Source organism: Pseudorasbora parva, chromosome 11, assembly GCF_024679245.1.
Source record: "Pseudorasbora parva isolate DD20220531a chromosome 11, ASM2467924v1, whole genome shotgun sequence".
In the NCBI taxonomy this organism is placed as follows: Eukaryota; Metazoa; Chordata; class Actinopteri; order Cypriniformes; family Gobionidae; genus Pseudorasbora; species Pseudorasbora parva.
The window spans coordinates 16609835-16629115 of NC_090182.1; the positions used below are offsets into that span (position 1 = coordinate 16609835).

At 38.2% G+C, this 19281-nt stretch overlaps 1 protein-coding gene across 2 annotated transcripts in view; it reads left to right on the top strand.

The window, feature by feature from the left end:
• The window catches only part of ldb2a (LIM domain binding 2a), a 75990-nt gene that overhangs the window by 30422 nt on the left and 26287 nt on the right, over positions 1–19281 (top strand). For both annotated transcript variants that reach the window (XM_067457228.1, XM_067457229.1), the window contains exons 3-4: positions 14937–15109; positions 17701–17823. In XM_067457228.1, coding sequence (XP_067313329.1) covers positions 14937–15109; positions 17701–17823 — 296 coding nt within the window. The remainder of the gene's footprint in view (positions 1–14936; positions 15110–17700; positions 17824–19281) is intronic.

Genomic DNA, 19281 nt, shown 5'->3' on the forward strand with positions numbered 1-19281 from the left:
TCAGATGGTGTATCTGCGGCTCTGGATTGATACCGTTAAGATTACAGGGATGTTAAATGCATCTGTGCACTGGATTAAAGTGTGTGTGTGTGTGTGTGTGTGTGTGTGTGTGTGTGTGTGTGTGTGTGTGTGTGTGTGTGTGTGTGCGTGTGCGTGTGCGTGTGCGCGTGTGCGTGTGCGTGCGTGCGTGTGCGTGTGCGTGCGTGCGTGTGCGTGTGTGTGTAATGCCACTGCTTCCGAGCATATTATGTGTGTGGGCAGCAGGAAAAGAGAACAGCTGTGTAATAGGATGGGTATTTCTCTGCTCTTCCTGCTATCTCTCTTCCCAACTCTTTATTCAATAACAAAACAATATCGACTGTACTGTCTGTCTTAATTCACCTCCGGATCTGCATCCGACTTGTGCGCGTGTATACAGTGTGTGTCAGATCCATGTGCGGCCATGCAAGATACGCACATATAAGCCCTGCTCTAACCTCATATTAATACAGATTCAGCAAGTGTGTGTCCCTGAAAATTGGTCGATCATGTCAAACAGGTAACTGGTTGATTGAGTGTTTACCGTGTCCATTAAAGCTCTCTGAAATGAGCAGGGCTCTGTTATTGGTGTGTGTGTGTGTGTGTGTGTGTGTGTGTGTGTGTGTGTGTGTGTGTGTGTGTGTGTGTGTGTGTGTGTGTGTGTGTGTGTGTGTGTGTGTGTGTGTGTGTGTTTTACTCATGGAATGGGGGCAGAAATTCAGTCACACTGCACGGTAGATTTGGTAAATACAGAGTCATGAAAAAATTAGGAGTTTTGAGGAGCCTGGTGCACTTTTGAGCCCCGAACCTTCCAGAAAGTCAACAAAGCCCATGCATAATGAACGTGAGGCGCTCTCTTCTTATACACTCAGACACCATATGGAAAAGACACATAAGCTTTGGCAAGTAGTTTGTAGACGTACACAAACTCGCACAGAGACATATATCAACTATATTGATAATGCATGCATTTAGTCGGGCCCTTTTATAATGGACTAATGTAAAACTAATGGATGGAGGAGATATATACGTGTGTGTCATCAGGACATTAAATGTTTATGCTCTGTTTCCAATCCTCACTGCTGATACGTGTCGATTGCGGACTCAGGCTTCTTTTTCCTTTTCGTTTAGTCCTGAACTCCCTCTCTTCTGTTTTCTGCTGATGTCCCCAAAGTCCTATTGCCCCCGTTGACTAAAACATATCTCTAGAAAGTTCCGCAGTGATGGTCACCAGCATATGTTCTTTTTGACATGCCAGTCTTCAGCAAGGGGTGTCTTAACTAACTGGTCCAGCAATGTCACCAGCCATATAGATAATAAGAAATACAGTAGAGGTTCCCTTTCGAGGGAACATTGATGGCGTTCTCATAGCATTGACATTGCATCTCGTTCTCACTCTCAGGGAACCGGGTTATATACATAAACCTGAGACATTTTTATTTTTTATAAAAATGTGTTCATTATCATTCAATAAAATGTTTAAGTGTCTTTGAAGTCTCTTATGCTAACCAAGGCTTCATTTATTTGATGCAGTACAGTAAAATACAGTAAAAGTAGTGAAATATTATTGCAATTTAAAATAGCTATTTTCTTTTTAAATATATTTTAAAATGAAATTCATTGTGATGGAGAAAGTGAATTTTTAGCAGTCTTCAGTCTTCAGTGTCACATGATTCTTCAGAAATCATTATAAAATACAGATTAGCTGCTCGAGAAACATTCCTTATCAATGTTAAAAACTATTGGAAACTGATGCAGTTCTATTTCAAGGTGTTTGATAAAAAGAAAGTTCAAAAGAACAGCATTTATTTAAAATAGAAATATTCTGTGACATATTAAATGTCGTCTATCTTTAATCAATTTAATGATTCATAGCTGAATAAAACTATTAATTTATTTTAAAATAAATCTGACTGACCATAAGTTTTATTCTGTAACAGTAGTGTACAGTACAGATTATGATATTTTATTTGGTGATTAAATCTGCACTATGTAACTTTTCCGTCCGCTAGAGGGCGTCTATTCAAAACAAATGCGTAGCTTGATGATGCTAAGTTTGCGCTCAGAATCTTGGGTCACAGTAGCCGGGGCCATTTCCACATTTTCAGTCATGAGTATGAGGTAACGCAGCTCTGTTTATCATATCAGATAAATTTTATGTGTGTTTAAAGTTATGTTATGATGTTACTCTGTGCGGCTGCTGTGACACTTGTTCACACTGATAAGAGTAAAGCGTTTCTGCCAGATATAAAAAATAAAAAACGAGGGTAACGCAGATATGCTGGAAACCGAATGCAGATATATGACGCAATTGACAGGCGACTCGCTCAAACGTCCCGGTTCCGTGATTGAAATAGCAATTTTCTCACAATTTACAAATAGTTGGAAACATTTGGGATATTGTAATAACTCAACTGAACAAAATATATAACACTTGCCTGGTGGATTTTACTGGAAAAATCCTACATAGTGCACCTTTAAAATAACTGTACTAATTCAAAATAAATAAAAAATAAATATCAATGGGGTAGTTAAGGAACCAGATTTGTTATTTCCTTTATCTTTGTCCTTTATTGGCCATCCTTCCATTCCATCCTTGTTTTCTGTCGATCTCCTCTTCATACAACCATTCTATCACTTATTCTACCAGATGTGAGGCATTGTTCCTGCAAGGCCTGGCGTCAGGTGCACGCAGCAGTAAAGACGGAGGTTATTTAAACAAACCCGGCAGGGAACCTTCCCTCCCACTTCATAATTCACTCAAGAGGAGTGGGAGGGTGGTGTTGGATTGATCGTGGCACAAAGGGAGGAATTACCTCTTGGAACAAGACTTCCCATGTCCTCTTTATCAGTGGCAGAGACAAGGCCATATCTACAAGCATCATCTTGAGCCCAGCAGAGGGCTAAGAGAGGCTTAAATGCTGCACTGAATCCTGACAGCGACAATGATACAGGCTTAAAGAGTCCTGTGGTGTGACAGAAACTTTGGAGATGTTTCTGACAGATGGAATACTTGATGGAGAGACTGTCATAAGCCCCGTTTCCACGAAAATTACCCGGAACAATTTGTACCAGGAACTTTTCTACAGGAACTCTCCCCCCCCCCCCCCCCCCCCCCCCCCCCCCCCCCCCCCCCCCGACTCCCCCAGACCTGCAGCTGTCTGCGTTTCGACCGCGATAAAGTTCCGAGAAGATTAGGCAAATTAGCCCGGTGATGTAGGACTGCGAGTACTGCTCCTCCAAGCCAGTGACGGACAAGGCTGTCACTTTTTATTCAATATTCGAATATGCATTCGAAGATGACGTGAAATATCCGTAATCGAACTATAAAAACTATCCGGTTTTTAAAGTGCCATGTAGCGCAATTTCTTTTACTGTCGGTGCGTTTACATGGAGCACTGCCTAGTTTAAAAGTCCAATCTGAAGGAAAATGCTCCATATAAACACCTCAATCGTAATAAAAATGCCCAAACTGAATGAAATTGTAATCGTTTTGAGATGGGTGGATAAACCTTTTCATGAATCGATCAAACTAAACATTTCACCATGTAAATGACCTGACCGGATTACTTTTGAGTGTGCGTCCTTATGTGATGTACACAGCGCGCGCCTTCACCAAGCATGACAAGAGAGGAAAATACATTTTTCTGAGGGATAAACTTTTTATTTCATAAGAAGTTATGAAGATAATGTTGGCATAATGACACTGTCCCTAGTTGCTATGGCATCCGTAAACACATTCCAGCTGCTGGAGATGACGGCGTTGTAGATAATTTAATATATTCGAATGCATTGCTTGATATTTTAATTCCGTTCAATTAGATTTTTTTTCAAAAATGACAGCCCTAACGGACAGTAATCATGTTTGTGTGTACCGATTGAAAGATTTAGAGGACTGTTTACATGAGACGTTATCTAAACCGATCTGGTGTTTACATGTGATGACTTTCAATCGCAATCATTTTGTCAAGCAGTTTGTCTGCCGCATCAAAAATGTCAACGCTGTTTTCTCCAGCAGCTGGAATGTGTTAACTGAAGCCATAGCAACTCTTAACGGCCACCAGGACTAATACAGTATTATATTATAAGCTAGGTATTTGTTTAAATAATCATCTGAGAAAAAAAAAATCTTCTGTCAGGCGCAGTTAAAGTAAAAACTGCCTGGGGCAATATACGCTGTCTCATTACTCCAACATTATCTTCATAACTTACGAAATAAAAAGTTAACCCCTCAGAAAAATTAACTTTCCTCTCTTGTCAACATGAGCGCGGCGTGTAAGACTGATTATTACTGAACGTAGACCAAACCTCGCAAAAGACTTTTAAAAATGCCGAGTTGAAATAAAATGCTGCCTGAGCTCAACCAATCAGCGTGTTCAGCGCCCAAGTCCCGCCCTGGAAAGTTCCTGAACTTTGAAAAAGTACTACCTCGCGAGCAGGGCCGTTTGGAGGGGGAAATATTTACCCGGAACTTCATTTATACCCTGGTTCCTGCGGTCTAAACACACGAAGTTCCACCCAAAGTTCCTAGTTCCTGGGTAAAGTTCCTGTGGTGGAAACGGGGCTTTAGATCACACTGTGCCCATATCTTCCAAGTAAATGTTCCTATTGGAACCAAAAAGTTGAAAAGAGTTGCAAAGAGTTGTACATTGTGATGCTGTAGGGGAACCTTTTTATGTTTCACAATGAACTTTGAATTTTCTGCAGTATTTTTGGTTTGATTGCGTATTGCTCTCCTCATTTGTAAGTCATTTTGAATGAAAACGTCTGCTAAATGATTAAATGTGAACATGTAAACAAAAATGTAAACTAAGTGTTTTTGTCCTTGCTATAAAAGTCAGTGGGGTCCAGTTTTGTTTTGGACCACTTGACTTCCACAAATGGACAGAAATTATTAAATTGTGGCCTTAAAAAAATTACATATATATATATATATATATATATATATATATAATTTTTTTTTCTTCTGGTTATTTCATGTCAGGCAACTTTTTTTTCCATTTCCAAAATTTTGCACCATATATTTTGCCATACTGAAAGTGAAACTCCAGCTGTCTCTTATCGAGTCACTGTTTCCATGTTGATGGAGGATAGACATTTCAATAAATCAAATCTGGAAGATGATGGGAAGTCATACTGGTTGATAGGGTTGTGGTGGCATCCGTCCGGCAGCCCTTGAGGAAGTATGTGCCCCATGAGCATGCGGCGTAGCTTTGGAGAGAGAGCGGGCCAAGCCAGCCTCTCCTGAATTATGGATGGAGGGGAAAGGGGGGAGGTGTGGATCAGGACTCATGGGAAAAGCACAGCACACATTCAGACACACACACACACACACACACACAAAGGCAGTGGTGTGAGGCCAAGCGTGTTGTGAGGGCGGTTGTGGGTGAGTGGAGCTGTTCGCCTGTGTCTCGTTTTGGCGCGGATGTCTTCAGGGATTACTGCTGAAGAGGGGAGAACTCGGAATCTATCAGACAACCTCCCTCTCTCGCTCTCTACCCATCCTCCACATCAATGAGACCGAGATGTGATGAGTCAGAATATTCTCTGTGGTGTATCATAATCACAGCACAATTATGTCTTTTTATCTGCTGCATCAGTATTCGAATCAGTCACAGTAGCTCAGATCATTTGAGACACTGCATGTGACCTCAAAAATAACACAGACCCACTTTGAGATATGACCAAGAGGGGTTTTTTTTGGCGTAATTCACCTAAACTTTTCAATTCGGTCAACATTTGCCCTTTTTTTTGTTTGCCGTCATGTTTCCAGTGGAACACAAAAAGAGGATTTTTTTTAAGAATGGTTATGTAGCTCTTTTTACATTTCCATTCATAGTGATCACATTGAGTGAGTCTGCCAAACACCCAAAATGACACAAAAAGCAATAAGCAATAAAGTTTCCAAAAAGTTGTCAATAGTCACTTGCAGAAAACTCAGACTCAGCAGGAAGACCAGGCACTCCAGACATTTTGAGCATAACCATATGCTTGTTCGCTCTATCAACCATGTAGATTTCATCAATTCATGATATCTCTCTCTCTCTCTCTTTCTTTTTTTTTGCCCACAATATATTTTATTCTCTGAGATCAATGCACTTTGACGAAAGTTTGAGAGATAGGGAGAAAGGATGGAAGGAGAGGAAGAGGGATTGGATTAAAGTTTTATGAAAGATGAATATTTCATATTCGGGGCACTAAATTCCACGCTAGTGTCGTGTGTGTGTGTGTGTGTGTGTGTGTGTGTGTGTGTGTGCGTGCGTGCGTGCGTGCGTGCCTGCGTGTGCGTGTGTGTGTTTCCTTTATATTATAAAGGTGATGGAACTAGATTTTTATGGCAAATATAAAACCAATTGCTTGTGCAGCATATACTTATTTAAGTAAATGAAAATAGTGGAATGTAGAATTTTAAGAAGACGCATTTGAGCATTGTTTTTTTTTGGGGGGGGGGGGGGGGGGGTTATGTACTGACATATTACTTTTGACATCCCTAAAACATTTTGAATTGCATATTTCAAATAGAGGTTAACATTGTTTGACCTGGAAACTAGTAAATGGTCAGCTAGCTAGCAAAAGCACTACACAATCTTTTGACAAATCATTCTCTCTGGTATATATTATTATTGCAGTTTCACCTTGCCAAGTTATCCTCTGAGAGGGACATATTCTCACATATCTATTTGAACCGATACCTAATCGTTACCTATTCATAATTTACACTTTCAATCTAACTGTCCCACCAGAGAGGGTAAAACATGGAGTCATGGGAGCTGCTTTTGCATTTGAGGCTGGGAATATGTGTCTGAGAGAGAAAGAGAGAGAGAGAATGTAAGTGTGGGTTGTGTTTTGGAATGGAGCGATTGTCCCCAGAGAGATAATTACTGACAAGGAAGGGCAGGGTGAGAGCTGTTCCTCTCTTTTTTTATCCCTTTTTAAACCACATTCTTTTTGGAACCTTGAATGTCTCGCGCCGCATGAAAATCTTGGATGCTTCTTGCAGTCAGTCAATATTGAAGTCAAATAAGTACAACCGCTGTTGTGGTGCTTGATAAGTTCAGTTACGCCAAGCTTTGACACCCTACACGTTTGTTGTTACGACCTCAGTTCTTACGGCACGCTTTATAAATAACAAGTTATTTGTAATGGTGGAAAGTTTAGCTCACTTACAGCAGACTAGATGCACTTTTTGCCTGCTGTTTGTAAAGTCACAGTGTGACCTAAAAAACTGGGTGCAATATTCCCTCCCCATAATGCTGAAGCACAATTAATGATGCTGCTGTTGCAGTTCTTTTCAGCATTTTCTCAGTTCTAAAAATATTCACCTGTTTTTAATGGGATCTCACCTGGGGAAAGCCATCCAGCCAGCCACTGGAGGTCTGTTCCAAAACCTTGTGAGCTGCCGCGCTGTCTACGTTTTGAGGCAGCGGACTTCATGGCAGCATCAATTGAATAAAACGCTCTACTTTGTCAGCAGCTCTGTTCATCATGCAAGGAGTGCTCCTAATAAAATAACAAGAGACTATGCCCACTATTGATTTCAATACAGGAGAGGAATAATGTATAAATAAATAAATACAGTGGGCGGGGCAAAAAATATTTAGTCAGCCACCAATTGTGCAAGTTCTCCCACTTAAAAATGTTATTAGGTTATTAGGTAGGTTATAGGTACAGTTCAATTATAAGAGACAGAATGGAAAAAAAATCCAGAAAATCCCATTGTCTGATTTTTAACTAATGTTTTTAAATTATGGTTGAAAATAAGTATTTGGTCAATAACAAAAGTTAATCTCAATATATTTGTTACATACCCTTTGTTTGGTCAAATGTCTCCACAAGGTTTTTACACACTGTTGCTGGTAGTTTGGCCCAATCAGATCTCCTCTAGAGCAGGGATGTTTTGGGGCTGTCACTGGGCAACAATCCCTCCAAAGAGTTTCTATGGGGGTGAGATCTGAAGACTGGCTAGGCCACTCTAGGACCTTGAAATGCTTCTTACTCAGCCACTTCTTTGTTGCCCAGGCAGTGTGTTTGGGATCATTGTCATGCTGAAAGACCCAGCCACATTTCATCTTCAATGCCCTTGCTAATGGATGGAGGTTTTTACTTAAAATCTGATGATGCATGGCCCCATTCATTCTAGGGCTGTGTATTGCCAAGAATCTGGCGATACAATACGTATCACGATATAGGGGTATATGCTATACGATATATTGCAATATTGTATGAATTTTTTTAATTATTTTTTGAAAGATTAATTTAAACAAATAAAGAACACAACCATATGCATAAAACGACAAGTAACTGTTTTATTTAATTAATACAATACAATTTATATCACTAATCACTATTAGTTTGCACTATTGTGCAATCTAAGTAAAGCAAAATAGTAAAGTGACTGCAGCTATTATTATGTGTTCATGTTTTAAAGGTTCACAGTATAGCAGTTTTTCATTTTTAAACTCTTTAGCAACAGAAAGTGCATAGTCCATTCCATGACTGAATGACTGTTTGTTTTATATTTAATACTGTAAAGCTGTTTTCTTTATCGCAGACTATTGTATAAAGTGCCATTTTAAGTAGGCTACTGAACTGTAGAGCTGGTACATCCATATCCACATCGCTATGATCAGATGCATTCTTTCTGCTGCCACCGCTCTCAGTTTTGGTGTGTGTTTATTTTGTTACTGAGAGGAAAATGTGCTATATTCTATCAAAGCGAGCTCTCAGATTCAATGTTTCCCAAGAAGGCTACTGGATTTTAACTTGGCCTATTTTGCAAACAAAATGACTCTTGTCTATTTCCTTAGTGGCTTCTTTGTAGCTGAAGTCAAAATGAGTCCACACTTCAGCTCTATAAACCACGGGAGCGGAATAATTCTATCGTCTTGTGAGGCTTGCTAATGTTAATGCACACACATTCACTTTGCACTTCTCCAGCTCGGCGTCAGTTACTTTCTGAGATAACACTGCCATCTAGCGGTGTGGCTGTATACAGTCTGTGGTTTAATTCGAACACAAAGCTACAAAATAAATATATAAATATCAATACAGTGTTTTTGTAAATCAATACTGTATTGCCAAACATACTATCACGATACTCACTTGTATCGATATTTTCTTACACCCTTAATTCATTCTTTCCTTTACATGGATCATTCGTCTTTGGTCCCTTTGCAGAAAAACAGCCCGAGAGCACGATGTTTCCAACCCCATGCTTCACAGTAGGTATGGTGCATTATTTCTCCTCCAAACACGACAAGTTGAGTTTTTACCAAAAAGGTCTATTTTGGTTTCATCTTACCATATGACATTCTCCCAATCCTCTTCTGGATCATCCAAATGCATGGTAGCAAACTTCAGACGGGCCTGGACATGTACTGGCTTAAACAGGGGGACAAGTCTGGCACTGCAGGATTTGCGTAGTGTATTACTGATGGTAGCCTTTGTTACTTTGGTCCCAGGTCTCTGCAGGTAATTCACTGGGTCCCCCCGTGTGGTTCTGGGATTTTTGCTCAAAAAAAAAAAAAAGAGCTTTTTACTTGTTTCAAAAAATCTTGTAATCATTTTGACCCCACGGGGTGAGATCCTGCGTGGAGCCGCAGATCGCGGCAGATGTATAAATTTTAAAAAATATTAAAAAGCAATATTTTCCTTCCTAATTTGAAAATAAATTCTTTAAAAATCAGACAAAATGATTTTCTTTTATTTCTCATTCTGTCTCTCAGAGTTGAAGTCTACCTATAATGATTACCTATAATAATTTTTAAGTTTGAGAACTTGCACAATTGGTGGCTGACTAAGTACTTTTTTGCCCCACTGTACATACAGAAACAAACTAATTTGGGATAAAATTGTATTTCATATCTTTATAAAACTTTTTATAATATTTAAATAAAATAGAATTGATCCAAAACCACAGTATTTTACAATAAATCTGTCACAGTGCTTTCTGGGGTTGTCTTCACAGTGAAGAAGTCATAATTAAGTTGCCTACATTTTGGAACAGACTTTGAATTGAAAGCGCACATATGATGCGTAAAAAGGCAGCGCTCTAGGTTTCAGAATGGAGCGTGTAAGTGGCTTTACTTTTTTTTTAAAACCTTTCCAGGTATTTTATAACATCTCTGTGGTTCTAGGATTATAAAATTAAAAGTGATGAAGTAGAGTTTAGGCTTAGCTTTTTGGAGAAATTCACTTCTCTTACCTTCCCACAATACTCACTTTTCCTTGGATGCTTCCTGCAGAGCACTGCATTTGCTATATAATTATACCAGATCTGACCTAACCTGTATCCATTTATTTTGTTTGTGCAACACAAAAAAGAAAATGTTTTGAAGAGTTATACTGTTCAAACTTTTCCATATGATAGGTCCCCATGAATACTGAGGCTTTAAAGCAAAGAAGGAAAACCATGTAAGTGGTACATATGACAGAGTATCCACTGTGATTCATAGTGAATTCAAAAACTGGATCAATCTGATTCATTGAAATGATCAGATTCAATAGGTTCTGATTAAAAATCAATAGTTCTGATTGAAAAGAATCTGATTGAATGCTGCAAGAGCATACGTCAAAATTATCAGTGAATACAACTTAAATTTTGTCATCACATGAAGCTCCCGTATGACTTCTTAGGACTTAAAATGTAGGGTACTAGTCACATGACACACATCTATGGTGCTTTTGTGTCCTTTTAAAAAGTGGCAGTCTCCATTCATTGTAAATGCATGGATAAGAGCAACAGAAGACAGAAAGTCATGGGTTTAGAATGACATGAGGGTGAGAAAACAAATCACAATGACTTTTTATTTGAAAAGGAGAAAAGTTTGACCTTTGTTTTGCATGCAAAATCACTTCTGTCTGTCTTTTATTTACTTATGTTTTGCATGGCTCTCTGCATAACCTTCCTGTCCACCCCTCAATGTCTCCTCTCTCTCCCTCTCTCTGTCCTTCTTACCCTCTTCTCCGTCTGCTGTGCCACTTGAAACTAAACTCCTCTCTTGTCTTTTTGGCTGCAAGTGCTGGCATCCGTCCTGGAGCCTACGCACAGCGTGAATTAATGTGCCTAATTAACACAACGTTAATTATTTGTAAATTGCGTGTTTGGGTACACATTACTTGAGAGGCATATGTTGCACGACGTGTTAGCCGAAACAAGTGACTGCTTAATCCAATCTCTGGAGTGCTTGCTTCTGTAGATGGGCCAATCAGTCTGGAGTCCCCTCACAACACGCAAAAAGAGCCACACATGCACAGACAAAAAAAGACGTGGAAAAACATGTGGGTTATTGTTAGAATCCTGCTGAGACTAACTTTTATTTTAAAGAGAGACTGTTTGAAGTGCTCCCTCTAAGGAAAATCTACATCACACTAGGACTTTGCGCCTTTTCTTTATTATCTGGCACAAATGATTAGGAATACAGCATGAAAACGTAAACAAGTGTGCAATGGTGTCAGTTTGAGTGGAGAAATTAAACTTACCCTGAAAACTTTTTATACATTGGGGTAAGTACATAACCAACTATCTGCTTACCGATTTTCGCTGGTAAGCTTATAATAATGTTTTTAATTCCAGTGGGGGGGGGGGTGTTATGTCTGCTGGACAGGTAACGTTAAGACATTTCAATGGTTCAGTTATGTAACAGTAGCACACTTGTTTGCTTAATTATAATAACAGTTACAGAGTTAGCTTGCTTGTTTAGATGACATTTTCCGGTGAAAATTCTTATTGGTCATACTTTCAAACAGTAGAATCTGTGATTCCGAAGTACAGTATCCACACCGTATCCACACAGTATCCTCCTGACAGTCCACCATTCCGCTCAAAACATTGGATAAATACGCGCTGTGCCATGCCTTGCCGAGGCACAATTAACGTAAAGTTGATAATTCTGCAAATAACTGCAAATTGAAATTTTGAACAGAAATGGCAAAAGAGGAAAAACTACACGGTAAAAAAAAAAAAAAAACGGAATTGTACTGGTACATTTTCTGCCAGTATATACAATTTTACGGAAATTTCTGTTGATCCTTAAAACACAAGCTAATGCAATGTGTAATTCAAAATACAGGTAAAACACCTGTAAAAAAAAAAAAAAAAAAAACAATACAGAAAATTCCTTCATTTTTATACAGTACATTGTGCCCTATTTTTTACAGACATTTTTTTTACAGTTAACGAACCAACATTAAACTTTTGATTTATTAACTTGAAAAAAATTATGGAACTGATTAACTCAATTTGTTTTAGTTTTGCCAGTTTATTCATGTTTACAATGTAGAATATTTATATATATTTATATTATATAATTGTGTTTGTCGCAGCGGAGGTCTGTCCCTGGATAATATAGTGGTATTTCAAGAAATCTCCATAAAAAAATGTCAGCAGCTGAAAACAAACAGAAGTGCTGGACTCCTGGCAATAGGTTACCATGTGTTTATAGATGTATAAAATAGACCAATTGGTTAAGGTTTGGTTATCACAAACCAATTAGTGCTGGATAGCTTTCTCCAGGTATTATAGAAGTCCTTGTGTGTTCAAGCTGCCCTGGTACCACCATGCGCGCACACACACACACACAAACACTCTCTCTCATCTGTTATTTTAGTTTTCACTGGTGTGTGTGAGTGTGTCGGTGATTTTATGCACCATGGTTAGCCATAGGGGCCGCTATGCCACAGTGCCCCAGAACTTTAACAGGCAGTCAGGTGTGCCTGCAGAAACAACATCTCCCTTCAGCATGACAACCCTCGCTGTCACCCTACCTGTCAGTCTTTCATTTTGTATCTCTCTCACTTTCTTCCTCTCCATACCTTCCTGTAGCACAATATTCTGTGCGCCTGTATTCTGTGGCATTTTTTTCATTCATGGGCATTTCATATTTATTTTCACTGTCCCTTCAAAGCGCTCTTTTTCGCACTCTCTCATTAACAGTCAGCTCTCGTCGTCGGCTCACTCTGTCTTAACCACTAGGGAGACCTTCATTTATACGCTCAAGCTAGGGCTCTCCCTCCCTTCCCTCCTTCCTTTTCTCCCATTTTTTTCTCACTTTCTCCCCCTGCCAAGTATTTATGTGTTGATTTAGTCATGCCAGACTTTAGCCAATTTAAGAAACAGGCCGCGTTTGCAGCTGTTTCATTTTCTCCTTCTGCTCGTGCAGTTTTAACCGGTGCCGGCAGTGGCGTCTGTCTTAAGGGAAGCTGGGTAAATGAAGTTCTCTCTCTCTCTTTCCCTCCACCACCCCCGTTCCGCTCCCTCAAGGCTGGTGGCACAAACATAATTTCTCTCAAAGGGGAGTTTGACTGTAAGATGGATTATTTCTGCCTGAAATCAGACGCTAAGCTGGATAAGGCTGCTCGTCCGTTCAGTTTCAATATTAACATGATAAGTTAACACTGCACAGCCACTTGCAAAAATTACAAGTTGTTTCTGCGGATATGTCTGCTACATTCTTGGCCAAATATGTTCAGCTAAATGAACATTAAATGTTTTGTAAAGTTTTTCAATAGGTGACTCATAGGTGAAATATATATATTCATACTGGTGTAAGATTTTGTTTTTGAAAGCAATTGGTCATTGTAATTCAGCAATGATGCATTATATTGATGTACAAGTGTACAAAAGTGACAGTTGAGATTATTACATTGTATCATGATTTTCCCAAACATTTTCAAAAATGTTTTTTGAACATTAATTTAACATATTAGAATGATTTCTGAAGGATCATCTGACATTGAATGACTGAGAAATTAGATTTGCCATCACAAGGATTTTATATATCTATATATATATATATATATCCACTTCACTTCTTTCTAAGTGTAATACAATTTTACAATATTACTGTTTTTACTGTATTTTTGATCTAATAAATGCAGCCTTGGTTAGCATAAGAAGCTGTCATAAATTAAGTTTTTCTTTTCCCATTTTTATTACTCTTATTTTTATAAAGCTAACACTTTATAGTGTTAGCTTTATAAATTAGTCAGAATTAGTCAGGTTTATGAATTAGTCAGGTTTATGCTTCTTCAAATTAGTTACATTTTTCATTGTCATTTATTGTGTTAATTCAAAATTGAATGAGATCTACGTTAAAGTAAAAAAAAAACTTATATTATGATATATTCAAAATATAAATCTTACAATTTTGCTTCCCAATTAAATGTTTTAGATTTGTTTGTTTGTTATTGGAAACCATGATTTGAAATTATTTGTTGCACAGTGGATTTTATGGATTAAAGAAAGTTTTTTTTTTTTTTACAGTGAAGCAAGACTCTAACCAGAGAAAAAAAAAGAATGAACCATGCAGATATTCCTGAGGCCACATATCCAGACAGGGGCTCTGTCTTTGTTTGTTCATTGTTAAACAACAATAAAAAGGTTGCACAATTATCTCCAGCTGTAGGGAAGAATAAGTATTCAAACTCAACTTTTTGCGAGACCTCAGGCAGGTTACTGTAAACACAGATTGCAAAAACAAATTATTCAACCATTGTTGACAAACAATTTCCATTCTTACCAGCTCACTGGTAATGTGTGGCCTCTATTTGGCGTTAAAAAACTACAGTCAGAATTTTGACGCAATAAAAAAACAGCCAGAATGTTAGCAAAACATTCTTAGAATGTATTTTTGTTTGCTGGGATACTGTGAAAATACATATTCTTAAAAATAAATAGTGTATAATACATTTTGTGTGTGTTTGAACTATGATGACACATTTGTGAACAATTTGTAGAAAATGAAAGGACTAAGAGTTGCAAGAAATGGCTTAGATGTGGAGACTGACATCTTACTTTACTAATAATGTAGAGTAAACAACAGTGAGAAATTATAAGATGTTTAGACATTTCCAGTCATTTAGTAATGCATTACATGAAATACAAAGCAATGTAAATTACATTTTGTTTCTCTCCTCAGCAATCGGGCGGACCCTCATCCCTCGTTACTTCAGCACAGTATTTGAAGGTGGCGTGTCAGACCTCTACTACATCCTGAAACACTCCAAAGAGTCCTTCCACAACTCCTGCATCACTGTAGACTGCGATCAGTGCACCATGGTCACGCAGCACGGCAAGCCCATGTTCACTAAGGTAAAGAGGGAGACTGTGTGTGCGTGCGTGTGCCTGTGCTTGTGTTTTTCTATCCTGGTGGGGACTTCAACCTCATTGCACACTGACTTATGGGGACTCAGAGGAGACATAAATTGACTTTTTTTTTCAAATAAAAGTTTTAGAGGTAGGGTTAGTGTTAGTGTTAGTGTAAGGGAATAGAATATACAGTAGAGTCCCCAAAGATAGCGAACCAGATGTGTGGTTTGTGTGTATGTGTATGTGTGTGTGACAGAGAGAGACACCATGTCATATCCATGCAAACGACACACAAAGTTACGAAATGTATGAATAGATGATGAGATGCATTTACACTTTGTCAACAAAATGTTTGTCACTTTTCTACTTGTGCATTTTTGCTCATTGTCGTAACCTTAGAATGGAAAGAGAAATGATCTGTCATCCATGCGATAAACCCCTTAAACTGTCAAACAGAATAAACAAACATGGCAGGTTTGATCATTTCCTACTTTAATCACAGTCATCATTCTATGCGAATGCTGATGGAGGTCATTAGGAATATATTTTTCAAGCAGCTTTGGGGGTCATCTGAGAATGCTCTTTATGAATCTATTACTGTACATACTCACTCTGTGCGATGTCATATACTTTAGTTTTTGATTGGTTTCAGTCATGGTAAAAATTAGTCTAGTTGCTGAGATTTCATTGTCTGAATGCACTAAAAAGACACAAATGCAAGTGTAACAGTCATTTTACTGCATTTGAAAGGGGGAGATAAAATTACTAGTTATTGCAATACAAAATTACAATTTTGTTAGTTGTCAGCTGACTGTTTTACAGACTAAATATGCAGTTTGAAACCTGACCAGCAGGGTTGATGATATCAATTGTATCATTAGGGTCACTTCACCAGGGAATTCCTGCTGTCTTGAATAATAATTACAATTATAATATCATTATAGTAATAAAAATATAAAAAAGCCATAGAATTATGACAAAAGGGTCAAAGGTCACCAGCTAATTGTGGTTTGGGTGTAACATCACACTCTGGACGGTTAAAAATGGTTTTAAACGATCTGTCAGCTGTAGTAGACATCATGCATTAGAGGGTTAAACCACTTATCAACAGATTTTATGTTTCCACCTTGTCTATCAAGCACTTTAGATTATTTTCATATACTGATATGGACTAATCCACTCTAATCCATACAAGAGCCCATGTACTTATTAAAGACATGCAGAGGAATAGAGAACCAGTAGTCTTTGAGTAACTTGTTACAAAATCTCAGCTGTACAAAAACATAATAGCAGATATTTTGGATATTCAGATATGAGGGTAAAAAAATGGAAACATAAGCCATTACGATATCTTAGTTTCAAATTTCACCTGTCAACAATATTTCCACCTGTAAAGTTTGTTCAAAAGTTAGTACTTGTTAACCATTTCCATGGTGTTTTATTTGCAATCGAGCTTAACTGTACTGTGTGCATTTAGGATACATAAAAAGTTAGCTATGAAATTAGCCTTAGTGAGAGACTAAGTAGACTCCAAGTTGTTATTTCCATCACAAAGTAAATGATGATTTCAGATGTGATGGTCATGAGAGAGAAAAAAACTAAACAAAGATGTATGTATATCCACTATTGGAAAAATTCATCAGAGTACATAAACATAAATAATCCCCTATATTCCAATATTCTAATGATTGGCTAAACCAGTTAAAATTTTAAAATAGCAGTGCTATGCAACAGTACAGTGGGAGCGGGTGAGGAAAAGACAGATGCTTTCATTTTCACCTAGCTTTTTCCTCAGCATGTTATAGTGTTGAGAGATGGTGCTGAACAAGGGATGGAAAGATGGGCAAAAAAAGATGGAAAAAGAGTGAAACAAGCAAAAACAGATTCAGAGAGCAGGAAAAAATGCAGAAGATGAAAGAAGTGGAGAGAGCGAGCGAGAGAATGTGAAAGAGTGTGGTCATGTGATGGCGCTGTGCTCTCCCGCCAGCCTCTTTTCTTGTTGATCCTCCAGAGACCATCTGTGCTGAGGGCATTGATTAGAGTGGCTCTGGCGGGATTACATCTTTGCCGTTGCCATGCCAACTAATCAGCTGACGCTCCCACCCCCCCAATCCCCCTTCCTCTCCCTCCCTCCCTCCCTTCCTCCTCCTCATCCTCTGGTTGCCCCAGCAACAGAACATTGGGGCTATGAGTAGCGCAGCTCTAAATTCAGCAAAATGTTTTTCTCATCCTGTTTTTTAGTAATTGCTAACGGTTTATGACCTCTGCGTGTATTCAGCGTTGTGTTGTTTTTTTGTTTGTGTGAGCCCGTCTCATGTATTTCCATTTCGTTGCCCTTCAGTTCAGGTATACAACATAAACACCTTTTATTAGGAAATAGCTTCGGAACTGTCATCTGGTTTGAAAAGCTGAACTACTCTGACATAATATCTGAACTGACTGTAATAATTTGGGTGTTGCATTCCGATACTCTCTGAGTTTTGCATTTTCCTCTAAACTTATTTCATAATGATGAGAGAGACATTTAACACATGTTCAGCAGACTGTTAAATCATAGATTCTCATCATAGGTTTCTCAATGTTTGCATTGTCAGGTGTGTACGGAGGGCAGGTTGATTCTGGAGTTCGCCTTCGATGATCTAATGAGGATCAAGACGTGGCACTTCAACATCAGACAGTATCGGGAACTTATCCCACGGAGCATTCTCGCCATGCACGTGAGTTTGATATCATCACTCTGCTATCACGTGGTTTGGTTGCAGGTGTGTGTGCAGTATAGCAGCTATTCATTCTGTGTAGTTTTTCTGTTTTTAATCTTTGGATCTTAACTTAAAGGGATAGTTCACTTTAAAATGAAAATTCTGTCATCCTTTACTCACCCTCAAGTTGTTTCAAACCTGTATGAATTTCTTTCTTGAACACAAGGGAAGATATTTTGAAGAATGTCAGTAACAAACTGGAGCCATTGACTTCCATAGGAAAAAAATACTATAAGTCAATGGTTCCAGTTAACTGTTTGGTTACTGGCATTCTTCAAAACATCTTCCCTTGTGTTCAGCTGAAGAAAGAAATGTATACAGGTTTGAGACAACTTAAGGGTGAGTAAAGGATGACAGAATTTTCATTTTAAAGTGAACCATCCCTTTAAAAGTTATACTGTCATTCAAACATGCGATCTTTTACAATATTTTGAAAGGCCTTAAAATTGTGGAATGTCATGTCGTTCTGCATCACGCAAAAACAGCTTGTAGCCATCTAAACTGGACATGTCAAAGTGAAAGTACATTAAATACATTTGTACTGTTGTTAGAAGTAGCGCAAGCACAGGGAGTACGTCAGAAATAGAATGGGCCATCAGTTTAGTTCTCGCGTTTGGTGTAGACATGCTGTAAAACAGAAATGACAACATGGAAAAATTATACTTATAAATGAAGCCCTATTAAATAAGGCGCTATTTTAATGATCTAAGCTTTTAACGATCACTTAGGGTGTGTCCGAATCCAATCAGAGAGTCATCTCCCATTTTGTCAAGAGCCAGTTGCGTTTGCACCATGACAGATTGCTGACTTGGAATTCAGTAAAACGATGAGTCAGTTTAAATACATTGCCACGATTGGTTAAATAAGTAGCAAGTAGTCATTACTACAAATACGTCATTTTGATACATGCAATGACTATCCATTATGACATGGCCTAATGGATAGTCATTAGGCCTATTTATCTTTATTTACACAATAATAATCTTTTACATTGTACCTTTTTTTATATATATTCAAAAATGTTTGTATTACATATGCATCAAAGCTGTCTTGGATGAAAAAAGGCCAGATATACTGTAATAAAGGAAATTAAGAAAATGAAAACCTGGTGATCATATAGTTTTCTCATTTTAAACAAACTTTTAACGAGTCATTGCTTTTTAAGTCCAATATTTTGAGTTTTAATTCATATTTGAGTTTTAACTCATCACTCCCCCTTGTAGATTCAGATAGAGTGTAGTTTTAGAAAGTTTGTTCACAGAAACTTATGAAATTCACATGCTCTTAAATTGGGCCCTTTGGGGCCCTGTATTCTGGTGGAGAGTGAGAGAGAGTGAATGAGGTAGAAAAGGCTTTGAAAGATTTTTGACAGGGATAGTGCAAAAGTTACTGCAGCATGTTTGATCGAGACACTCT